This window comes from Typopeltis vanoorti, chromosome 13 (genome assembly GCF_054136105.1).
Source record: "Typopeltis vanoorti isolate ZY-2024b chromosome 13, IOZ_Tvanoo_1.0, whole genome shotgun sequence".
In the NCBI taxonomy this organism is placed as follows: domain Eukaryota; kingdom Metazoa; phylum Arthropoda; class Arachnida; order Uropygi; family Thelyphonidae; genus Typopeltis; species Typopeltis vanoorti.
In genome coordinates, this window is record NC_143561.1 from 25471650 (window position 1) to 25499058 (window position 27409).

The 27409-nt window shown below is 35.8% G+C and overlaps 1 protein-coding gene across 2 annotated transcripts in view; it reads right to left on the reverse strand.

The window, feature by feature from the left end:
• LOC150099998 (phospholipid-transporting ATPase ABCA3-like) overlaps window positions 1-27409 on the reverse strand; it is a 728766-nt gene that overhangs the window by 249791 nt on the left and 451566 nt on the right. For both annotated transcript variants that reach the window (XM_090402469.1, XM_090402468.1), the window contains one exon: window positions 13588-13682. In XM_090402469.1, the coding sequence (XP_090258595.1) occupies window positions 13588-13682 (95 nt within the window). The remainder of the gene's footprint in view (window positions 1-13587; window positions 13683-27409) is intronic.

A 27409-nucleotide genomic window follows, 5' to 3' on the forward strand; every position in this document is an offset into this window, starting at 1 on the left:
AGAATATCTCTTCATAAGTCATATATTTCAACCTAAAAATTAGGTCTTCATCAGTGGCAACAGGCAGTAGAATATAAAGTAGAACTTGAACAATGGAATTTAAAACAGTGAGAGCTGCATAATTTTATAAAGCAATGCAAAGGAATAACTAAGAAATGCTTCATGACTTATTTTTAACAGTATTAACAACACCAAATGAGGTGTTTTTAATACCATTAAAAATGAGTCAGAAATAACTCAACACCTAAGCTCCTCTCTTAAACTAAGAAATACTATATTATTAATTATTAATTTACGTTAATTTATTTTTAATGGTATTAACAGAATACAGAATATGAAACAGTTCAACAGAATATGAAAGCAAGATGTACATACTTCTACAAAACCGGTCAACATACCAAATTATATATCGGGATCCCACCAACTCGCAAAAGAATAAAGCCTGCAAATTATTGAAAAAGTCACTTCCTGGCCTAAAGAAACAGTCAACAAACTGAAGTCTTTCCATGTTAAAACACCCAGAATATATGGAGCACCAAAAATTCACAAACAAGGCACACCCCACATGCCCTATTGTGGATAGTACGAGGGACATCCAGAAAGTAAGTTCTGATGGGCTGTCAGAGAAAGAAAATATATCCATGAAAAAAACTTTATTGGAAATTAAAGTAGACATCTTTCACTACTTTTCCACATAATTTCTGCCATTGTTCAGGCACTTATCATAACGGGGGCACCAAGAGTTGTATACCTTCATCATAAGAGGTTGCCACCTGTGACGCAAACCACATATTGACTGCTTCTTTGACCTCATCGTCTTGAAACTGCCAGCCACGAAGGAAAGATTTCAGATGTTCGAACAGGTGAAAGTCACTTGGCGAGAGGTTAGGACTATATGGAGGATGATGGAATTGTTCGCAGCCGAAGGTGGCGAGAAGCTGTGTTTGAATCGCTCTTTGCATGTTCTCCATAAACCTCAATAATTTGCTGATGAATTTCAGCTGCTTTAATGTTCCTGACATTCAAGAAACAGATAACTGACCTAATTTCACATGCGAAGGGTGATTCGATTTTCTTAGACATTATAAACACTCACCAAGAATCATATTCACTGCGAGAATGTCTGAAAATGGCACCAACGCGTTGCTAAGGAATCAACAAACTCAGCACGCATGTGCACCGTTGCTATCGCAGTGCTGCAGTGAAAATATTTAAAAATGGAACTTACTTTCTGGACATTCCTCTTATAAACAGTCCCACACACTAACTTGCTAAACATTTAGCTTAAACCACTCTCGGAATCAATTCTCCCTCCTTTGTTAAAAATTCTGTCCACCTAAGAAGTATTTCAGAAAACCATACATTAAAAAGTTCAGACATAATGGAGAGTTTTTGATATCACTCCACTATTCAGAAATGTACCATTAATCAAAACCCTTTATTTACTAAAGTCACCCTTTTCCCCTGATATATTTTAATTATTTAAATTCACAGTACATGCAGGCTATTTTACATGGAAAGAGAAAATATACAAACACAAACAATTAGATGGGACAGCAAATCCTACCTCCTTATCCCCCCCCCCCAGCCAATTTCTACATAGAACACTTGGAAAAGCTAGCTATCAATACAGCCACTCTCAAACCAGTGCTTTGGCTATGTTATGTTGATGGTGTGTGCTATTTGGCCACATGGTCCAGACACATTGGATACATTCTTAGTGCACTTAAATAGCCAACACCCAAAAATCCACTTTACAATGGAACTGAAAGCTAACGATTGTCTGTCCTTCATAGATACACTAATCACACATCTTCCAGATGGTTCCTTATCTTTTTCAGTTTATAGAAAGCACACACATACAGGGAGATATTGTGACATGGTGTGACAAACAGTCACACCATCCTCCATCTCAACAGTATGGTATCCTAAAAACACTAACCCACAGAGATAGAGTGATTTGTTCCAAAGACGATGCTCCCATTGCTGAACTCACTTATGTCACACTTTCTTAGCCAATGGCTATAATCCCCATAGGATAAAAAAATACTAAATACTACCCAGAAATACTACCCCCCACCCCTTCTACCACAGAAGATTACAGCAAAACTAATTAGGACTTTAGTCTTTGTGTTGTCTGTTACAATTATTTAAACTAGTCCCATTGTTATACCAGATTGTTGCTGTTTCGTGTACTTTAACAAGCTGTTTGTGCTTTAAACATACTGGATATAATACCAGCGAAATATTAGCAATAAGTTGATAAATAGTTATTTTCTTATCAGTCTGTGTTCTCATTAATACCATTAAAAATAAATGAATGTGTACAGCAAACACAAGCCTTTCCATTCGTTTATTATTTTTACAAAATTTAATGATACATGATTAGAATAAGACTTGTTGATAGTGAGATGCAGTCATTCCAATTCAAGTTTGGATACTGGAGTAAGGTTTTGGTGCTTTCTTTAAAAAATATTTGAACTTATGGTCACAATGATGAGCAAGTGGATTTCAAAACACAGAATATTGTAGTCAGTATCTACTGTATCCTTCAAAACAAAAAGGGAGAAATAATATCCAAAAATATGACAAAATACAAGAATGAGTGAAATATATAGAACTCTTTACTGATAACAGACAGAACCCAGAAAATACTTTTGAACATATGGAGGGTCCATGCATTCTAAGATCAGAGGTAGAATGTGCACTAAACTCAGCTAAAAATGGTAAAGCCTTAGCCCCAGATAGAATACCAGCAGAAATAGTAAAGTTATTATAGTTCGCTCACAGATTAGAAACCCTTCGACACGTCTGCACATGTCCCAAAAAGGAGAATCCATTCTGATAATAGGATAATCAATCTTTTATTGTTCAAATTAATCAAAGTTTGTTTATTATTACAGGTTGGAAAATTTATCTTTTCTTTTACGAACATAGTAGTTTTTAAAGTGTAACTATTTTGCTTGTATGACAGTTGGAAAAATGTACATAGAGTATTAACAAACTTAAAAAAAGGTATAGCATAAAACAAAAATTTAATGAAATTTATTTTTAAGAAAGTTTTCTATAAAATAAAAATAATTATAGAGAAAAACAGAAATTTTTTTCAAATGAACTTCGATATTCTAAACTTACAGTTGAGAGAACTGAGACACTTTAATGCCCTAAACCGATTAATTATTTATGACTTGTTGTGACTCTTTTAACAAACCCATGCAAAAAAAAAAAGTTGAATAAAAATACCATTATCAAATCCTTTTAATCTTCATAGTCATCTGAATCGCCATCACTTTCACTTAAACTGATCACCATTCACATTTTTCTTCGATAATTCCATCTCTGTCCCAATACATATTTTCCAATAAGGTGACATGAGAGCAATATTTTCCCCAGTTTTGAACTGTAATACTTTCAATCGCCAGTTCTGAAAGCTTAAAAAGTTTTGACATGTCAATATCCCCAGTTATGTTGCAATGGCGAATGAAACTTTTCACTTCTGCCCAAACATACTCAATAGCATTAATATGATATGGTGGTAGCTTCAAAGCTAGAAATTCATGCTCTTTGAGCATCGTGTCGAATTTAAATAGTTTAGTTGTGGGCGAGTTTCTTTTGACCAAATTAAGCAATTCGATTTTTCGCATATCTGGGGAATGAGAAATGTTATTTGCAGAGAGCAAATCCATAAGAACTTGCTTTTTATTAGACCAATTTGGAACGTTGTTTAATCGATGATATGAAGCATTATCAATTATAACAACAGCATTTCTAGAAAGGTTTGGAATAATTTTTTCTTCTGCCCACTTTTCAAAGATCGTAGAATTCATTTGCCCATGGTAATCTCCAGTAGTTGAAATGGCTTTATATAGTAAGTTTGAATTCAGTAAAAAAAAACCATTTTTCCACCACACAAAATTATTATGTGCCGCGAGGCATTTCCGGTTTGTAGCACTCCACATTCTTCTTTAAACTGCCAACATTTTCCATAAGTTAAATTACTATCAATCCAAGTTTCATCTAGATACACAATTGGTCTTTTCTCCTCCCTGAAATGTCGTATTGCTCTCAAATACTGCGTTCTAGATAAAACAATGCCACTTCACTCCATGATAAGTTTCCTTTTATTCTGGAACTTTTTAAAACAAAATCTGATTTCATGAAGTATTTTCCTTAAAGTTTCTTTTTTCCAAGGAAAATTAATTTTTTCTTTAAGCACAGGAATCAATTTCGGAACAGTTGGCACTCTTTTCTTGACCACGTATAATTCGTGAATAGTTCTTATAACGTTTAATTCACAATCATTCAAAGCTACAGTTTTAATGGTTTTCTTTCTCTGGCGCTTTTTTTTTTTTTTTAGGAGATTTAAATTTTGGCTTACCCTCACCTATTGATCCCCTACGAATTCTTTTAACAGTCGACCCCAATACGCCTGCAATTGCACTTGCACGTTTTATGACTTGAGAAAGGGGAACAAGGAGACTGCCTTTTAACGATTCTTTTTCGCAGAATGTCAGCACAATATTCAATATTCTTTTGCAAGAGCTACTGAAACGTTTAACAACAGAATTTGTTAACTGTACTGGATCCGTCATACAAATTATTATTATTATTATTATTATTTGACACCTTCAGGGAGTCCAAAGACTCATCGAGGGAGAGTGTGCAAACAGCATCGAATGATTTGTCCCCTTCCAACTACCAACCAAATTAATAATAAAAAATAATGCAAAAAAAGCAACAACAAAAATTAAGCTACTACTAGTACAGCGACAGACAAGAAAGCACGTGATTTCGCATGCCGGCGAACAATTCATACATCCTTTCTTTTCTTTCTCGCCTTCACCATGAATCAAATATTATTGGCAAAATGCCAAACAGAGATCTACAAATGGGAATACTATAGAAGGTGACAACATTAATATATTAGTAAAGCTATTTAATAAGATCTATGATACAGGCATAATCCCTCAAGACGGATTACAGTCTACCTTCATCATGCTACCTAAAAAAGCATATGCAAAAACATATAATGACTATAGAATGATTCAGCCTAATGAGTCACATTCTCAAAATGTTTCCGAAAATAATTCAAAAAAGAATATACAGAAAATGTGAAGACACCATCAGTGATACCCAATCCGGCTTTAGAAACAGTTCGGGAACAAGAGAGGCTCTTTTCTGTTTTCAGATCTTATTCCAAAAATGCATTGACCAAAACAAGGAAATATTCATTTGTTCATCGACTTCAAGAAAGCATCTGACAAAGTCCAACATGCTAAAATGATTACAGTATTAAAAAGAACTGGATTAGATGGTAAAGACATCAGGATCATTGAAAATTTATATTGGAACCAAAAGGCATCTGTTCAAAGTTGATGGCATTATTACAGACTCCATTAACATCAAATGAGGAGTAAGGCAAGGATGTGTGCTGTCACCTCTTCTTTTTAACATATACTCAGAAGCTATATTTCAAAAAGTCTTGAAAGTAAGAAAGGAAGGGATTAATGTAAATGGTGATCAGTAACATCCGATATGCATGACACAGCTCTCCTGGCTGACAATATTCAGGATCTTCAAAATCTTCTGGAACTAGTGAATGAAGAGAGTGAAAAAATGGGATTAAGAATAAATATCACCAAAACTAAATTCATGGTCACAAGCAAGAAACCAATTCTTAATTCAGCACTTTCTTTAAATGGAAAACAAATAGAAAGAGTGGCAAAGTTTAAATATCTTGGATGCTCGTTAAACAAAGATTGCAATCCAGAAATGGAAATAAAAGTTAGAATTGAAATGGTGTAAAATCTCTTGTGGTGAAACATAGAAATATTTTTCTCAATAGCTGCTTGTGGTAGAAGTACAAGCAATTGTAACTAAAAAACTCAGACAGGATTAGGCTACTAAACTGAAGATCAACAACAGTCTCTAAGGTCACCGGATTATGAGTTTTGCCGCCAAAACCTAATGTAAGCGTGGGTGATAAGGGTGCTTCCAGTAAATCTGGGAATTTTTTTAGATATGATATAAAAGGCAGAGATTGAGGCTCGAATTCTTATTTTTTTTTCTGTGGCAAGCTTTTTGAGGAGTTGCGGTCCGATGATCAGTAGTTCTGGAGATCACGGGGAATTCGCTGGCAGTGTTACAAGATATCCTTCCATGAAATTCTTTGACAAATGTACCGATCCACGTGTGCTGATTTGTAGCAGCCGATGAAGTTCCTAACATTGATGAAAAAATGCATTAAATTTACAAGGAAGGAATCTGCAAGACGACAACTGCCGGATAGTGCCCGATCACAGCCGTTGCACAAGAAAGGAGGCAGCGGAATTCACCCTTAACCCTTTTGGACTCAGGACCATACATGATATAGTGAGCTTGTAAGTAGATCGCTTTATGTTAATAGCCTAGAATGTGTGTACAGATGATAGATGTTGATTCTGTTTAACTAATGGCATGTGTTGAAAAGGTCAGAAAGCCGAATGAGAGTTTGAATGTGCTTATAAGAATACTGTAGACTTGAATAGTGCTTGTGTTACATAATACTTAAAACGTGTATAGTATAATTTTGCCTTATGTTAATTGTAATGCGAGTAAAGATATGTGTGCTAAAATCCATCCAAATGTCAAATAAGTTTATTGTAAATAATTTCTTTGTCTAATGCTTTAAGTGAATTGTTTTAATGAATGTGTGGAGAATCAGGCACATGATATGTCCTATTTCCTTTCTGTTTAATTGTCTTAGAATAAACGTCTTTGGTTTTGTTAATAGCTTGCCTGATCTTTGTTAGCCAATGCACTGTCTCATAAAAACAAATCGAACCTGTGAGACCTAAGTAAAGAAACAGCCACGACCGAGTAATTTGGAGCTGCTTGAGATAAAATTGATTTAAGGGTTATTATATGTGCTTAGCTAAAATATTCTCTTGTATGTAAAGGAAAGATGGAAAATTCTTTTACACAATCCTTAATGGCACAGTCAGTCATTAACAAAAATAAATTTTTAAGGATTAATACATTTGAATTATAGCAACATAAATTAAGGATTTGGTCCCAACCAAAAGATTTTCCTAAGTCTACGATACTAGCACATGTGAGACTATACTTTATGGCCTTGGAAGGGGAGGGGGGAGCTAAGGAGATTATGAAAGGACTAAAGTTAAATAATAGTATTATACGCGAATTAAGATTAGAACATATAGGCATTTTGTACAAGCTCAAGCAACCACGAAAACTAAAGAAGCAAGAGGGGAAACACATAAGGTAAAGAAGTAATGTCATAATCAATATCACAAACTATAAATTACAAATTACAAAAATTTTACGGCAAGAAAAAATGTTCTCTTGATGAAATCAATACCATGTAACTGCAGTTGAAATTTAGGGCTTTGAGTACACATGGTTAAATGCAATGTATGGTCTGTACTGCTGTACGGTACAGAAACTTGGACCTTGTAGACAACATCAATAAAAAAAATTGAAGGCTTTGAGATGTCGTTATACAGACAAATGTTAAAAATCTCATGCCAAAAATGTCTGATCAGAAAGTACTGGAAAAAAATGGGGGAAATCACATGAACTTTTAGATACCTCTGCCAGTATTTTAGATACCTCTGCTAGGCACATGATATGTCCTATTTCCTTTCTGTTTAATTGTCTTAGAATAAACGTGTTTGGTTTTGTTAATAGCTTGCCTGATCTTTTTGATGCACTGTCTCATAAAAACAAATCGAACCTGTGAGACCTAAGTAAAGAAACAGCCACGACCGAGTTCTAACTCCGGGCACACTCCGAGACAAAACAGAGATGTGGCCAGTCACCGTGGAAGAGACGGTAACCTCACCACGTAACCTTCTGTAGTAAACCATGAAACAGAGAACCATTTCGGATTTAGGCAATAGAGACAAGGTAGGCCCCTCTGCAACTTTTGTCTCTTGGAAACATTACATGGAAGAAGAGAAAGAAACTCGGGAACGTAAGACAGATACTATGAAAATAGCATATGACGAAGATACCTTAAACCCTCCAGGCAGAGTATCTTATTGATAAAATACCCTCCAGGGAGGGTATTTTATCCTGATCCTGGGGCGGGTATGAGTAATAGGGGTAGCACCTCTACCTGTTCAGCAGTGACATCAAAATATTTGGTGGCTGGGTGGAATTGGTCCCTACTGCTCATGCAACTCTCACTTATGGCTCCAGGTAGCTGGTAGAGTGCACATCCTGGGCCACATCCTGGGACCGTACCTCGACTGGCATGCAAAACTAAGTGAGAGTATCAGCATTTTATGCTGTAGTGAAGGAGAGTGTCTCCTCCTCCTGGTTGAAGACTGGAACGGCAGAGTTAGCAGATGACAAAGATTTAATTTGACAATGGTAATAAAGGCATGACAGCAAACTATGTGACATAGTCTGGGCACACTCCGAGACAAAACAGAGATGTGGCCAGTCACCGTGGAAGAGACGGTAACCTCACCACGTAACCTTCTGTAGTAAACCATGAAACAGAGAACCATTTCGGATTTAGGCAATAGAGACAAGGTAGGCCCTCTGCAACTTTTGTCTCTCGGAAACATTACATGGAAGAAGAGAAAGAAACTCGGGAACGTAAGACAGATACTATGAAAATAGCATATAACGAAGATACCTTAAACCCTCCAGGGAGAGTATCTTATTGATAAAATACCCTCCAGGGAGGGTATTATCCTGATCCTTCATGTCTGAAAACCAAGAATCTTCTCTTAAGGCTTGCAACTTGGAATGGTCCTTACATATCAAGGACCTTATATGAAGCTGGGAAGTTAGACAACCTTATACAAGAACTTGAAGCAATGAAAATTGACATTGCTGGTATCAGTGAAGTCAAATGGACTAATAGAGGAAAAATAAACAGAAAGAGCCATTCAATTATATACTCATGTGGAGACAGTCAGAAATGGAGTAGCATTTTGGACTAAAAAATGAGATTGCCCAATCCTTACTTGGATTTCGACCCATAAGTGACAGGATAATTGCATTAAAAATTGCAGCTGAACCTTTTAATATTTTTATTGTCCAAATATATACACCTACTTCTGATTACCCAGATGAAGATGTAGAATGTTTCTATGAAGGCATTAAAAATGCACTTAAAAAAACGCTAAATCAAAAGACATAACTATCATTATGGGAGATCTAAATGCTTAAGTAGGCTCAGAAAAGATCTCTTCCTGCATGGGAAACCAGGCCCATAGAAATCCGGGAGGAGAAAGATTAATACAGTTCTGTGAAGAAAACAATCTAGTTATAACAAATACTTTATTCAGCCAGCCTCCTAGAAGACTTTTACAAATGGAAAAGTCCTGAAGACAGCTGAAGGAACCATACTGACTATATAATGATTAAAAAAATATTCTAGAATGACATCTTACAAGCCAAAACATACCCAGGGGCTGATATTGGATCAGATCACAACCCAGTGGTCTGACCCAATAGTCATTAAATCCTATAGTAACTAAAGCAGCAATAAAATTAAAGAAAACAATGAAACCTATAACATGGGAAAATATGATCTTAGCTCCCTTAAAAATCAAGAAATACAAGATAAATTTTTAAAGGAACTGGCACAATCCACTGCTGTTAACATTCCTGATTCCACCAAGTATCCTTACCCTAAAGATGAGATTGAGGATAGATGACAGAAATTTAAAGAGGGCATAAAAAAGGCAGTAAAAGAAACAATTCCCAAATTTGAGAAGAAGATGAGTAAACCCTGGATGAATGACAAGATACTGAAAATGATGGAGGAAAGAAAGAAATACAAAAATCATCTTGAATACAAGAACTTAAACAAGGAGATAAGGAAAGAACGTAGGATTGCAAAAGAACTATGGTTCAACACAATAATAACTTTTGGACAGATGATAAGACTATAAGATCACTGACTGACATATGTAACAAAATATATGCAACTGGACACCTGCCAAAAAGATTTTGAGCACTCGACATTCCTACCAATACCTAAAAAATCGAAGACAATCAAATGTGAAGAGTACAGAACAATCAGTCTGATCAGTCAGATAGCAAAAGTTATGTTATATATCATCCTAGCAAAAAATAAACATAAAATCAAATTGAAAATTAATGAAACACAATCTGGTTTTCAGGAAAATAAAGGAACTAGAGAGGGACTCTTCAACATTAGAACTATTATAGAAAGATATCTGGAGAAGCAGAAAGAAGTCTACTTATGTTTTACTGACTACACAAAGGCCCTTGACAATATACAACATGAATAACTAATCAAATGAATCAGAAAATTAAGAGTAGATTGTAAAGATACCAGTTTACTGATAAATCTATATCGGGAGCAAACTGCCAATAAAAATATCAGGAGAAACCTTGGAGGAATTCCCAGTAAAGAAGGGTGTCTGATAAGGCCGTGTTCTTTCTCCTATATTGTTTAACCTATATATTGAAAATATCTTCCAGCAATTAGAAGAATTTAAAGGAGTCAGCATAGGAGGCAGAAATATAAACAACTTACGATAATGCAGACAATACAGTACTACTAGCTGGAAATAAAAAAGATCTTCAAAACTTACTAGAAGAGATGCTGAAACTAAGCAAAAAATATGAACTTCATTTCAACTTCAAAAAAACCAAAACCATGCTGGTAACAAGAAAACAAAAAAAAGGGAAAATACTCAATATAAATATTAAGATCAAAGGAAATACTTTAAATCAAGTAGAGAGTTATATATATTTGGGTCAACTAATTACAGAAAAAGGAAAGTGTGATAAGGAAATATTAAGAATAATAGAAATTGCTAGATCAATCTTCATTAGCATGAAAAGCATTCTGACCTCAAGGAAATTCACACAAAAACAAGATTAGGCTGTCCAAATGTTATGTATTGTCAACACTGCTATATGGAGCAGAAATCTGGACAACATCAAAATATTGTGAAAATAAACTTGAAGCATTTGAGATGTGGATCCTCAGAAGAATTCTTAGAATGCAATGGACTGTGAAAAAAAACTAATTCAGAAATATTAGAGATGATTGGAGAAGAGTTGAAAAACATTAAGAAAAGGAAAACCACCTACCTTAGTCACATACTAAGGCATGAATCCCTAGAAAAAATATTTCTAGAAGGAATGATACAAAGAAAAAAAAAAAAAGAAGACAAAGAACAGATTGGATGGGAAATATTAAGGACTGGACTTTTTTGTCCTATGAAGAATGTAAAAGAGAAGCACAAACCGTACATGGTGGAAGCTCATGGTAGTTAAACCTCCTGGAAGGAGATGACATTAACAAGACAAGACAGAAGCTAGGTATGCGTAAAATAGCATTCTGAGTGGAAGGGAATGCCTAGTTTTTTGGATGCTGAGGAAGCCAATTGTGATAAAAAAATAATAATGAAATGGGAAAACCTAATAAGAAGGAAATATCTGACAAAAGGAATAGTGGAGAGAAGGATTGGCTGTATTATATTTGTTAACAGCAAGAATTTCTTCTGCTGGAAAACAACTGCAGTATAAATGATTCCATACAGATCATTTATTCATAAAAAATATAGAATACAGTAGATTCCAGTTAAGTGTGCCACATTGGAAATAGCATACTTTGGCCAATTAAGCAGCTTCTCCAATTAAACAATGTTGCACATCAAGAGTTGAAAAGATGTGTATACATAAGACAAAATACAAGTTTAAACAAGTTTTTCATTTGTGTAGTAAAATGACTGATCATTATTATTATAGATAAACAATTGCCTTTAAAGTATAATATTTGTTATAAAAATTATTTCATTCATATATATATATTAAACATGTATGCAGTTCTTAGCAGTTAATGACATTATGAGAATTGATCGGGTGTGACCTGTCAGTTTTTTTTTTATTGACTGCAATTAAACAAAATCAGTGCAGGTATTTAGTGTAGATATAATACCGCCTTCCTGCATGAAATTGAGTCATAATCCAGTAATAAACTTGCGAGCATCCAATGGTTCCATCTTGGGAATGTAATCCTCATCACGTTCTTTTTCTTCTAATGACTTCTAATGTTTTGTTTCAATTTCCTCCACAAAATCTTTATTTTTCATTGTAGTATTGAAGATGACCTTCAATGGATGCAAGTACTTGTGGTTCACATCTAATGGGATGTCATCTTGACTATTGGCCATATCCGGCAAATCCATGAATGAATGAATGCTTAAAACCACAGTTTTGAATGGTCTTGACGTTTATTCTTTGCCAACTATCAGCCATGAACTATTTGCTTGTAATAGATTAACTTTTGTGCTGACCTTAGCAATCATCAAGAACCAGTAAGTTTTTCTTGATTTCCATTGTAATTCCATGTCCTAACTCATAAACCAATTCTTAAAAAATTCAGATACCATTCACACATTTTTGTTCACATGATACTGAACTGGTAAATTCTCCATTATAATCTCTTAAAATTATTGATGTCTGGACCAATAACTAACAGCTTGTGTTTCTACTAGTACTTAGTTCTACTAGTTTCTACTTATTATTTCCACTAGTTCAACATATTTAAAGTGCATAACACAGTTACACAATCCATTGCTTTTAATTATCCCGAACAGTGCAGCATGATAAAATAGCCCTGTGTCATCAATATTTGCAGAGGTTATTAGCACTAAATTTTTTGAATCAAGATTACATAATTTTCCTAACACTCCATGTGAGAGAGGTTACTGGTTTTTCCAATTAAATAATATTGTGTTCCAAATAAAAGAAGCAAATTCTTGTTATATTCTTATTTTGTTTTTCCAAAACTTGTTCCAATAAAACAGCTGCCACAATCAACCAGAATTTACTGTATAATAAATTATTTTAGTTATTCTGTCATCTACCTTAAAATTGTTAAACTTGAATTCATAAAACTGCCTCAATATTTAGAAAACACAACCTCAGACTACCAGTTCGATGTCTAAGAGTAACCAAGAGTGGGATGGTTTGAAGAAATTTATGTGGTTGCTCTTGACATTTTCAAGGACATCCATAGCAATTTGCTAACTCTGCTTGTTCACTATGTATCATGGTATACAGCTCTTTCTCTTCATATTTCTTCACTCACACACAGATTTATTTCACTTTCCACCAATCACTTTTTAAAAGATATTCTCTTTCTGCATTATGCTTATTTTATAGGTATTTTCATGAGCAATGTTCTGTTGACCTGGCTACGATAATTTCTTTACTTTCTTCTGAGGGCATGGGCAACTGCTGGTTACCATTCTTTAACTCTCCAGCTTCAACTCTACTATATCAATCTTCTCTTTTCTTCCTTTCATTCTTTAAGTCTTCCTCATGCTGTTTCCTGCAACCAAAAACTATGATCCCTAACTGTTCAAGAAGAAACATATCAACAAATTCCTGAGTTCTTAATCTTTAGGCCACATATGAAACTGATGTACTATAAATTTTTAACCCTGTTGATTACTGAGAATGAGGGAAACACCTCTTAGGTTCATCTCATCCGCAACATTAAAAGATCTCAGTACATAAATTTCTCTATAATGAACATTATAATTCCCTTCCTCTAAACATTTAGACTTGCTATATACTTACCAGTTTGGTCATCCGATGTTATGTGCCCTGATGTTTCAGGTGCATTAACATTTTTGTCTTGTAATTCAAAACCATCACTTCCAATTTTTCCAACTCTATTTAAGAAAAATAATAAAAAAATAGTTAAGGGAATATTATGGTATTTTAAATAAAAAATAACTGATGTATCAGTCATTAACTAGATTAAGATATCATAACATAAAAAAAAGTGATTTCCCTACACAAACTGTCAAAAAGATAAAAAAAATCTCAGAACAAGTGGGTTATACTGCAATGTTGATGTATTTCAACTCTCCTGTGATGGGTGGTTGTTTGTGCAAAAGCAACTAAAGCAGGATGGACAAGTGTATCAAGTCTAAAATTGTATATTAAATTAAAGTTCCCAAGAAATTATATTCTTCTCTAATTCTTTATCCAAGTGTAAGAAAACCAAGTTTGTGCATGACATATCTTCACTCATGAAGATACTTCACATGCAAACTTTATTTGCTCACGCTTGGATTAAACAAGAATTTCTTGGCAACTTTAATTGAATTTATAAACAAATGAAAATTGTGTATCTATAAATTGTGCATGTTCTACACATTCTCTGGCACATGTTATGTGGATCAGCATTGTCAAGAAAGATAATTCCTCTAAAATCCAATGAAAATATGATTTTGATAGCCATATTTCACAGTAAAGTAGTAGCGATTTTTTTTTTTAATATATTCATCTCACTGAAAAGGATCTTTTAACAAAAATATACCAAAAATCATTACAGTTCTTCAGACTATCTATTAGTAGAACATTTAAGGAGAACTGCTACTGCTGATGTGATAAAAAAAATTCAAGGTCAAAGAGTGTCAGATCTGATTACAGTGACATAGAGGGTTTCAGGTAAAGGTGTGATGGTTCGTGGCAGTGATCATACTGTATTAACTTGTGAAGTGGCATCGTTTATGAATGTTCCATTCAGAAAAGATCACATGCTGAACTACAAAGTGGAAATTATGACCAACTCACAAGTATACTAGGCTGTCCAGGTATAGGTTGCTACATAGGAAATGCCGAAGTAACCCATGTCTGATAATTATATGAATCTGCAGCCAGCGTTTTTTTTTCTTTTTTTTCTGGAAAGCAAAATTCCATCCAACTATGTGTAAGACTGGCTGATTCAACTTGAGTTGAAAAGCCTTATCAAGAGAAGATTTAAAACTTAGTCTTTCAAACTGTCATTCTTCAGAATGTACTATGGAGGTGTGTTTTTAAAAAAGAAGAATATAATTCAGAAGAGATGTCATTGATGACAGGGTCATTACTTCAAGTTTTTCTGGGGCAAAAATCAAAAATATAAACACAATTGAAAACAGAAAAGAAAAGAGATGATAATTCTAGTAGGTATGAATGATTTATACTAGCAACAAATTCAATATGAAAGGATTCCTAGAAGGAACGAAGAGTAAAAATTGTTAACATGTTACCATAACATCAAAGCAGTGAATTAAGAAGGGCTACGATGATACATGATTTGATGATAAGGCTTCATAAAAAATGGTTGCGAGTTTTTGTATGTGTGGAGTGAGTAAGGAAAGAATAAACCTTTACAGGGACAGCCTGCACTTTAATGCATTTGGTATCAGGAGTATGGAGAAATTATTAAATGGTATGATATCTAATACAGTCAGAGAAACCAGGAGTATCCAAAAAAAAAAAAAAAAATGTGAAGATAACTTATTTTATATACACATAAATGTGAGGAGTATCAGAAACAAAGAGATACAGTTTGTTACCTTGGCAAATATGTTGGGGCCCACAAATTGTAAGCATTAGTGAGACATGGCTATCAGTGGTAGATATACTAAATTATAGTGTGTAAAGGGTACAGTATTTTTTAAGAGGGATAGATGAAATAGAAGAGAAATGTGCTGTGATGATATTGGACACTTTGAATCTAGCTAGTGGAAAGCTATGAATGTAATACTATTAACAATTTTCCATGTGTCAGTGAGTTTGAAGCCACCTGGTGAGAGATGGAGTCTAACAAGATCAAATCCAGTGGGGTGCTGTTACAGACCTAGTGGATCAGTTGCAGGTGATGATGAAATGCACTAGGCTGTCCCAGCCCAGTACAGATTGCTACACGGGAAAGATGTTGGGAGTGCACAGGAAGCTATTAAAAATACTTAAATGAAGAAGGGGTCTGAGAGTTTGAAGAATAAATAGAGTAGGAGTGAAACAGACAAGCAATCTTATTCAGCAAGAGATTCTTAAGAAAAAGATTATGTGAAAGGTATAATATATGCATAAAGATGAAATTTATGAAAATTATAAGGCACAGGATAAAAGAGTTACAATAATGTATAAAGAGCTAAATCCTAAAAGGTAAGGCTGCTTCAAGTTAATCATGCATGTAGACCACTTAAAATCAAAGTATTATAATGATTGAATTAGAGAGACCACTTTCTACATGGATTGAGGATCGTAATAAAAAATGGATCCTGCTAAGCACTGACCTTATTAAATCAAAAGCATTAAGACTCTTTGCAACCTTGAAAGAAAGGGCTATGAATAATGGAAAAGAAGAAATCCATGCTAGTATTGGATGGTTTGAGCATTTCAAAAAGAGAAATAGCTTACATAATGTTCTAATCACAGGTGAAGCTGCAAGTGCAGATAAAGAGGTGGCTACAAATTATCTAGAGATTTTCAAGAAAATTGTGGAAGAAGGGGGCTATTGTGACCAAGAAATATTTAATGTCGATGAAATTTTTTTTTTTTTTTTTTTTTGGAAGCAGATGCCTTCCAACAAGACTTTTCTGGCCAAATCAGAGAAATCTCAGCCCAGTTATAAAGTCGCAGTGTCGAATGAAATTACTGCTAAAATATGCAATCCGCTTGGAAGCACATTCTTCCACATCATGCAAATGATTTTAGAGGCTTTTCAAATGAGTCTAAGTTAATTAAATCTCATTCTGAGAAATTGAGTGATTCTGACCTGCTAAATTTAGATGCATAGCAGGAAGAAGAATATGAAGAAAATTTAATCACTGACAAGCCAAGAGATTTCACAGAAACAATTTGAAAACTTTTTAAGCAGCAATTTTTAACTTGGAAGCTGATCCTGATAAAGAGAGAAGCAGTAAAATTTGCAGAAGTAGTAGAAGAGGCAACAGGGCCATACTGTCAGTTGTATGAAAAAAAAAGAAACAGAATGCCTGCCAAACTACATTAGTTCAATTCTTTGTCAAGAAGTAGAATAAAAAATTTATACTCTGAATATGTTTTGTCTTTCAGCTTCATGGTTTTTCCTTTAACTAGGCCCTGAGATATACCCTAATTCTTTTATAAAAAAAAAAATTAAGGGCCAAAAAAGAAATTTGAGGAACGAATTATACTTTTCCCCATAGTTATTATATTTGATTAGTGTGTTTTTGATTAATGCACCTGTTTTAAAGAACACATTAGACTCATTAATCGAACAATTGCTGTACCTGTAAAATGATTTAAATAGGCTGGAATTGTGGACATGTGAAAACAGCAGTCAGTTCAACTCTTTAAATGTCAAGTTATGCTTTGGTGCAAAGAGATAAACAATTGTGAATTATAGTGGTGGAATTATGCTATGCTAGAAGAAGCTGACCAAGCTAGGGATCTTGGAAGTTACATTTTAGATAGGAAGTATAGGAAGTTGAAGTTCAAGATGGTATTAGCAAAAACTGCAAATACAACTCAGAGGATAATTGCAATGCTGAAATGAACCTGACAATTAAGGATAATTAAGTCATATTGCCTCTTTACAAGGTTTCAATACGACCTCACTTCTGCTACTGTGCACAGGTCAGATCTCAGGGTTTTCACAGTGAAGTTGATGCAGTAGAGAGAGAGAGAGAGACAGTGCAAAGGGAATGTTAAAGATGATATCAGAATTGTGAAAGACAGATAATAAAGAAAGCACATGACACTGGACTAAACAAACAAAAAATGCAATCAAGAACGGAATGAGAGCCAGATTCTTTTCATAAAATGCATGATGATGAATGGTGTGTAATTGGAAGGAATTGCCTTTGGAAGTGGTGAGCATACATAACATGAATGAATTCAAGAAAAAAGTATAACAGCTGGTGCAGGTAATATGTGATCTCCCTTGATGAATCTCTGACTCCCTGGAGATGACTCTTAATATTGATCGGTAGGTAATAATTACCTACTAATCATTCCCAGCAAGGTGGTGAGTGTGACATGACATGATGTGGGAGGGAGTCCAGTGGGCAAAATTTTAGCTTAAACTTTTCCCCAGAAGAAAACAGATTAAGTCAGTAATGAAATGGATGAGCAGCAATTAGGTCAACAGTATAAGAAAGTATGCAGAAGATGCAGACTTTTCATTCCTGCAGAAGAGTGACAACACAACAAGGAAAAAAGAAAAAACTGCATCGCATGAGAAGAAAAACAGTAATGGTGAAGAAATCTAGCACAAATCTGCTATATGGCAAGCAAGAGTTTGCTATGGAAGTATGATATATGATGTTGACAAAGTGACTAGCACAGAAGATGTACTGAAATTATTATTTTATATAATATTATTAATATTATTATTAAGAGAGACCTCCAAGGAGTCAGAGACTCATTGAGAGAGGCCACACACTACAAACACCGGCTAATTCAATACTTATTCTTGAATTCATTCACACCGCTTGCACTCAATACATCTAATGGCAATCCATTCAATCACGCACCACCACAGAGAAAAATCTAGCCCTCACCCCTTTCTCAGCTGCCTTCATTCTCACCTTCCAAGGATGCACTCTTGTCCTTTCCAAACTCTACATAAATTGAAAAATTCCATCAGTTGAAATCCTCTTTGATCCTTTCAGAAGTTCGTAAGTCTCAATTATATCACCGCTCTTTCTCCTGTTTGCTAGTGTCTGCAGTCTACAAATTCTCAATCTGTCTTCATAATCAGTATTCCACAATCCTGATATCATTTTTAACACTCTCCTTTGTACTCTCTAATATATCAGAATCACAACAGAAACCAAGAGACCAGACCTGCACACAATAGTCCAAGTGAGGTCTTATCAAGGCCTTGTAAAGAGGCAAAATGACATCCTTATCTTTACATGTGAACATTTCAGCATTGCAATTATATTTTGAGTTGCATTTGCAATCTTTGCCAGATGGCCCCTGAACTTCAACTTCCTATCTATTAACACTCCAAGATCCCTAGCCTCAGTTTCTTCTAGCCTAATCCCACCAGTATAATACAACACTGGATAACTAATCACACTAAAGTGAATGATTTTACTGACATTGAACTGAAATTTGTCTTTACTGACATTGAACAGACACTCATTTTCCCATGCCCACAATTCCAGCCTATTCAATTCATTCTGCAAGTATTGCATATCAGCAGCATTCCTGATTACCCTACCTATCTTTTCATCATCAGCAAATATGTCGCTTGTCAAATCTTTCCCAATATCATTAATGTACAAGTTCAATAACAGTGGACCAAGCACTGATCCTTGTTGTACACCATTTGTTACCTTAAATCTTGCAGACTCACATCCCCCTATACCACTTTTTAATCCATTCTCTGTCCGTGCTGTTAGTCTAGTGGCTTTGTGTTTCGCAACCATATGCCTGGGGAAGGAGTGTCCTAGGTTCGATTCTGGGAGATGACGTGAGGAGCTTAAGGATCTTCCTCAGCGATAGCCAAGTTAGCTGGTCTTGGGCATGGACAAGCAGGGTTTTTTCTGCTGGTCTATCTGGGGTTTTTCATCCTGCAAGCAAGCAAACCGTCTTCTGAACACACGGATTATAGCCAGGAATATTGACCCAGCCATAGGCCTGATTCGTCAGCCTATGCCAGTTCCGAAGTGCTGATAAAATTTAAGGGGGACTCAGATGGTGCTGTACTTCCCTGTAAAAAAAAAAAAAAGGGGTGGGTGGGGGAAGTACTATACAATCACAAGGAAAGGATCCATTCATTCTCTTATCCATGCTAATATTCTATAAAACCCATTTTCTCCAAATTATGCAACAGTCTATCATGCTATATTTACTGTCAAAAGCCTTAGCAAAATCCAAAAGTATCATGGCATATCCATTCCCCTTGTCTAGTTCAATGGTAACATTGTTATAGAATGTGAGCAAGTTGCTAAAACATGACCTTTCCTTAGTAAACTCATGTTGTTCATTGTAAAGTAGAGATTCACTGTCAACCGATTTCTGAATGCGAGCCCTAACAAAATTTTCCAAAATCTTCATCACCACTCCTGAAATACTAATTGGTCGATACTTGGATACATCAGTGTTTGCACCACCCTTGTGCAATGGAATTACCATACATCCCTTCCATTCCTACAGAATCTTCCCTGTTCTAAAACTCATATTAAACAGTCTGGTCAAAGGAATGGCCAGTTCAGCTGAATACTCTTTTAGCACACATGCTGATATCCCATCAGCCCCTATTGCTGAATATTCAAAAATTCAGTTTGTGCAACAGCTCTAATACTTCGTCCTCATACACCTGCATTTCTTCATCTAGTGAAGAGGTAGCAGTGAGCTCAATGTTGTGTACCCAGGTTGATAGCTTTTAGCAAAATGGACATTCATTAAGTGAACAACCTCTTCTGCATCTGTAACCCTTATGCCATCTGGATTTAGAAGAGTTATTCTTTCATATTCATTCTTTCTTTTACTTGCAGCATACCGATAGAATTCTCGAGAGTTGTCTTTAGCACGCAGAACCAGTTTCTTTTCATACTCAGACTTTGCTTTCCATACAACAGTTGACTATTCTAGACTGCTGTTTATAATATTCATAATGGATGTCATCCTTATGCACACAGTATTCCTTCCACATCGTCCTTTTTCTTATGAATCTCTTGCTTAATAAGATTACACATCCACTTGACTCCTACCTATTTATTCTCCGAACTCTCGGGACACATTTTGATATTGCATCATTTAAGTATTGTTTATATGCTTCCCATGCACTGTCGATATTTTTTCCATTCAGCAACTGATCCCATTCCACTGAACTCAGCATACTCCTCAGTGGGTCATAATTTTCTGCTCTGTAGTTCAGCATGTAACCTTTTCTGAATGGAACACTTATAAACTTAGTCACTTCCTATGTGAGTACTCCATGATCACTGTCACCAACTGGAGGCAAAATAGTTACATCTTTAACTGAAACGCCCTCTGACACTAAAATCAAATCTAGCACTCTTCGCCCTCGAGTTCCTTCTGTCAAGTGCTGCTTGAGGAAGTTGTCCAGCAACAGCTCAATAAATGCATTTTCATTCTTCTCATGAGATTCTACTGCTACCCAATCAATATTTGGATAATTAAAGTCTCCCATTATGATTAATCTTTTCACGCTCGTTTTTTCTATTTGGTGATGTATTTCTTTTTCACTAGCAACCGATCCACTAGATCTTTAACAACACCCCACTATGTAACTGATCCTGTTAGATTCCCTCACAACAGATGGCTTCAAAATCACTGTCACATGACATACTGTTAGTAGTAGTAGTAGTAGTACTACTACTACAATCATAGGTTTCAACTCTAACTGGATTCAAGTCATCTGATATCATTAGCAGCACGCCTTCTCCTCTCTATCCTTCCTAAAAATATTGTACCCTTGACACCTGATACCAGTTAGCAGGTCTGATAGCCAGGTCTCACTAATACCTACAATCTAAGATCACAACATATTGATTAAGGCAATATACACATGCATATATATATATATATATATATATATATATATCCTAAACACGAGAGGTACAAGAACCTATAAGCACATCAGTGCTGTGTGTGAGGTGCAGGTGATGGTTGAGAAAGAATAAACCTATTGACATTCTTCTTAAAGAGCTGTAGGCTGAAATTGTTGAAAAAACATCATGAGAAAGACTGTTCCAGAGGACAGAAGTAGATGGAATAAAGGAAGAAGAAGAGAAGCTGGTTCAATGAGTTTGCAGTAGTATTATAAAGAGATGTTGGACATCAGCTGCTCTTATTCTACCAGGCCTAATGGCAAGTGAAGGAATGGTATTTGCCAATTCACTGGAGCAGCAACCATGGAAGTACCTGTAGAAGAGGCTCAGAGCTGAAACACTGCATATGTGAGATAGAAATTGAAGTAAGCCTGTAAGGGAAAGGTTATCTCTGAGCCAAATTGCTCTTCTCTGGACAGCATCAAGAATTTTTAAGGAACTTTAGATGCACCACCCCAAATATGTTACAGTATTCTAAGGATAATTTTCTCCATTATTTTGTAGAGGACTGAGGTGATGGCAACTGGTTTTTTTGGGGGGAGATTTATATAGGATTATGTAATATAGGATTTATATAGGATTAGTAGCTGTGTGGGTGAAAAATAGCTTCTTGAGCAAAAAGTAATGATTAGTTTTTTTAGAAGGCTGGGGAAGCTATTGATGTGATGTGTTTATGCTTGCAAGAGAAAAGGCAGGATTGCATTTTGGTTGCATTTGAAGGTAACTAAGTTATTCTAAAGTAACTAAGAAGAACTGAATATCCACACAAGAGAATGGCACAATATTTTGGACACATATGTAGAAGGGAAGGCAACTGCCTGGGAAAAATAATCATCCGGGGTAAACTGTGTGGGAAAAGAAAAAGAGGAATCCCCCCCCCCCCTCAAGTGGATTGACCAAATATCAAGAATCACTGGACTTCAACAAGCAATAAGAGAAACACAGGGGAGAAAGAAATGGTGATGCATCATCAGGAAAGTCACAAGTCCTCAGAAATGAGTAGATCCGAGAGGGAGAGAGAAGTTATCCTTGCTCTACTGAAGTATCATATGAAGATCAGTGTTTAAGACAGTGGTTGCAGATGATCTTGATGTAAGGAATGTCTGAGAACTACATGGTTTTTCAAAGAAGATGGAGGAGTGGAGAATTATATCATTGGCAAAGCTATGGATAAGATTTGTAGTGACTGAGAGTAGGCCATTTATGTATAAGTGAAAGACAATAAATGGGAGATTGGAACCCAGAGGTATTCCTGTATTGTGGCAATGCTTGAAGAGAAGGTGCCTCCACCATGACATGCAGTAAATGACCAGAGAGAAAGCTGTCTATTCAGTTACAGAGGGTGCCAGGTGGACCAAAGGAAGGCAATTTGCAAAGCAGGCCTTGACATTAAACACAGTTGAAAGCCTTGGAAATGTCGAGAGCAACAGCCCAAGTCTCTCTCCGAACCTTTCCATGGTATGTGTCCAGCGATGAGTTATGTAGGCTAAGATATCAGTCATGAATCTGGATTGGTGGAATCCACACAGGTGGTTGCTGATTAACTGGTGAGTTTCTAGGTAGTGTAGAAGTCAAATATTGATAATTTTCTCCATTATTTTGGAGTAGACTGAGGTGATGGCAACTGTTTTTTTTTTCCTCCCTTTTTTGGAATGGGTTGGATATATGTTAGTTTCCATGAGATGAGATAGTTGCCAGCTGAGTATAGAAGACTGAAGAGATGATAGAGGACAGCAAAAATGTTTGAGTACAGTAGGAGAAATGCTATCGGGACCAGATGACTTTATAGTGTTCGGGTTGTTTAATATTCTTCTTCTGTCTTTCTGCCTAAAGGCCATAGGAGGTACATGACACAGTTGCTGGTATGGATGGAGGTGATCTGCCTTCATTGTCCATGCAGGAGTTAGAGGAAAAGAGTGATGCTAGGAGAACTTTTTCTTTGGGTATAACAGTGGCATAAGCCACCTGTGGGAAGCTGAGTTTTTTTTCTTCAAATGCCTTCATACATCTTCTGTTGAACTAGGGCTTGGAAAGTGGATGGGAAATTTGGATGGAATGAGAGATTAATGCCTTTATACCACTAAGGATGACTTCTGTGACATGCTCAGTTCAGGTATCTGGCAGTAGAGCAGAAACAATAGTCATGCTATGGGAAAGAAGAGTAGCAGCTCCAGAGATCATTCCACTTTGTAGTGCCAGAGGACACAAGATTGGGTGTGGTCAGGAGAGAGGCATTTTGTGAGACTGTAAACTTGCACTCGATTGTGGTCTAGGTTGCTGAGAGGAGAGGTAACATCTATAGTAGGGTCTGGAAACAGAACTAGTTAAAAAAAGATCAAGGGTATTTGGAGAGTGGAGGGGATTATCTGGAATTCAAGTAGGTAGCTGCACAATTTGCATAGATCTTTGTTTATAGCAAAAACTTCCACATCACCTCGCACAGCTTGACCTGTAGTGTTGGAGAAAGGGAGCCAGATGGAATTGTGGACATTCAGGTCACCTAGGACAATGATGACTTTGCTGTATGGATATCTTGATTGCAGATAGTCAAGCTTCATGGAGAGGAAGATGAATAGGTCATTGTGGTTTTCAGAGTTTGGAGACCAGTAAATGCAGCAAATGAATGTTACTAAGTCGGGCCATGAAAACTTCTGCGAGAGGAGGTCAAAAGCAGAGAATTCTAAATTTGGCATTCTCTCGCAGGCAATGTTAGAATGTATAAAGGCATAGGTGCCACCTTTGTGGCGAAATGAATCATGAAGAGTATAATTTAGACACAAAGTGAACTGTGGTTGATGTAGTTTAAGGATGTAGCTGTAATTTGAGTTTCTATTAAGAGAAGGAGATCTGGTTTGGATGACTGTGAGTGGTGATGGATATCATTTATGCTGGAATTTATGCCACTGGTAGTATTTGTGAAGTGGATGTGGAAATGATTTTTTTGGTAGGGATATATAATACTGTGATGGGTTGAATTGTTTGGATGGACTGGTTGTTGGAGATTTATTATGTTCACAGTGTTACCATCACTGTGTTTCATTTTTTATTTCTGGTTTGCTATTAGATGAAAGGAAAGAGTAGGGACATGCAGAGGTGGAAGATACTCATGAACATGACACCTATACAGAGAGCAACCAGTCTCATTCTGTGGGCTCAGCAGTGCCTCCCACGCACCACTACTCAGACTCCCTCAACCAGGCATGACCTGGCAGAATGCATGGCAGCAGGATTATACAACAGTTAACTGGGAAATCTCCTGATTCATTACTAACCAGTTTAGGGCCATATACTATCTGGCAGCTGGTTTGCATTACCACTGTTTTAAATGCTGTGACCCTTGAAATGGAGAAGGAATCTGAATCTCTATGTATGTTAGTCATGCCTTTGAAGGATATCACTCACACTACATGGAGAAGTGGGGTGGGTGGGTGGAGGCCAAACATAGCATTTGTCACTTCACACCCCAAATAACAGGGTGGTGGTGCTTCACTGGGAAATGAAGGTCATCTACCACCTAGTGGTCTGGTTGGTATTTCCTCTAACTAGGAAGATATCCTTTTGCAGTGGGAATGCTCTTTGCAAACACCAAAGCCTCTTTTTTGGTAATAGGCCACACCACAAAAGTGAAATGTGGGTGAAATGAGAGCCCTGAGGAACACCAGTGTTAATGGGAAAATCTGAAGAGTGAACGGCATGCTCCATTGCACACAGGGATTGATCTGAGAGGAAACTGGCAATCAAATTACATAAGGATGAAGGCAGTTCAAATGATAGTAACTTATTGAGAAGCCCTTGATGCCAGACCCTATCAAAAGCCTTGGAGATATCAAGAGTAACAGCAATTTTCTCCAAATCTTTCTATGGAATGAGTCCAGAGATGTATGATGCAGACTAGATTTCCTGTGAATTTAGATTGGCAAAATCCATACCAGTGGTCACTAATTAGATGGCAGTTTTCGAAGTGTTGAAGAAGCCGAATGTTGATAACATTCTCCATTATTTAGGAAAAAATTGGGGTGAGAACAATAGGTAGGCTGACCATGTTTCCTTGAGACAAAAATGAGACATTGGGATGGCAAAAATGAATACAGAATATGTAATATCAAAATTGTATACAAATTATTACAGATTATCTGTATACAGATAATTGAATACAGAATATTACATATTCTGTATTCATGTAAAAGTAAGACGATAAACATAGTTTCATTACATAAACATATTGAGCATTATTCTTCAGTGACAGAACCCATACAAAAATTTAGGTAGATGTAGAGGGGGGGACTGTATTTCACCACAATGATACCATGAATATTTCTCCGATGAAGTGATCTTACGCAGCAAATTTCAGTCTTTCAACACCTTATCATACTCCATGACACAATTTTGTCTTACAACTAACATAGCATTGTCTCAACACTTAATCTATATTTTTCCTTTGACCAAATACTGTTCATAAAAGAAAACATTCTCTCAACAGGTGCTGCACTTCCTGGAAGACAAAGAATAAACTCTACAATGTTACAAAAGTCTTGAAAGTCTAGGCATTTCTCATTTGAGAAAAAATCTGTACCCATCTATCAGATACAGGAATGTTTTCTTTATTCCATGTATCCAACAGCCTCATAATTGTAGGTTTTATGAGGGTCCACTGATCGAATACACGAGTTTCTTCTGTTTCTGTACATGTGATAAGTTCCTTATTCAAGCTGTCCTGTACTTCTTTCCATTCAGGTGTCTTCCTTAATAGCAACCACTTTAACTTCTTAGTGTTTCCTGAACTGCACTTCCACTTGCTGACATATTCTAAGCTTGTTTCATAGAAATTCTCAACTGTAGCAAGAAAACTTGGCCTCATTAATTTCTCCTGAATTTACTAACATTTTCAATTTTTTTTTTGACATCAATAGTTACAAATACTGCACATTTTCTGGACTCTAAATTGTTTACAAGATTTTTAATGTTCATGGCTACTTCTGTAGCTGAAATATTATCTTTTTCAATTAAGTAAATGTATGTTTGGAAAGCAGACACTTGATCTCTTGCAAATGACGACCATAATTTCAAACAGGGATCTTCAAACAATTTTAGCAACATAACGTTCTTCTTGAGAAAGAAAATAATAAACAAAGGCCATCAAACATCCTTATAATTCTGTCAATTAATGGACCCAAGGACAAAAATCTTGTATTTCCATGTTCTAACAATTTAGCATAATTGTTTCCTACAAAGTCACAAAATTTTTTCAGTTCTTCAATGCTGACTGTGTATATATACATTGAAGTATTTGTATACTTTCTCTGCAAAACATTCAGTATCAATTGGTAAACAGTAAACAGCACACTGGAAACAATTGTGTATAATGTGTGCCCCACAACCAATACTGATAATCTGCCTCTTCAATTCAGTTTCAAGTTTTTGTCACGTCTTTTGCAACTACCAAAATTGGCGTTCATGTTATTGGCACAGCAGCGATTGTATTCCCATAAGCTTTCTGGTCAAACTTCGCTGAAACTTTTATAGTTTCTGTATTCAGCTTTGAAATAATGTTGGATTTAACATCCACTTAATTTATATAATTTTGCATTGCCAAGTCTTTTTGGCTCTTTATTTTAGCAATAATTTTGTTTTGTAGGCAAATTTGTCACTTATCCTTCAACATAGCACACTGTAGGTCGAATGTTTCACCAGGTAAGGAAATAAGGCATAGAATTTTGTCTTAAACACCACAATTTGCCAAAAAGTACTGCACAACGACTAGAAATTTTTCATATCTTTTTTGTTTGATGCACCTAAACTGACTAATGCTTTTTGTTTTATTCATCTCCTCTGTTACTTTGCCCACTGTGTATAGTGATAAAACATTGGTAATTATTGATTCTGATTTGGTACATGCTGAAGAAAGTTTTGTTTAATAAATTTTCTTTGTCAATGTCGACAAGCAGTCATTTGCACGAAAACTTCAGCCGTGATGCACAGTATGATAAGAAACAAGAGCTTCACTTGCTGTAATTTTATCACTTTCGCTATCACCATCACATCTCACCATA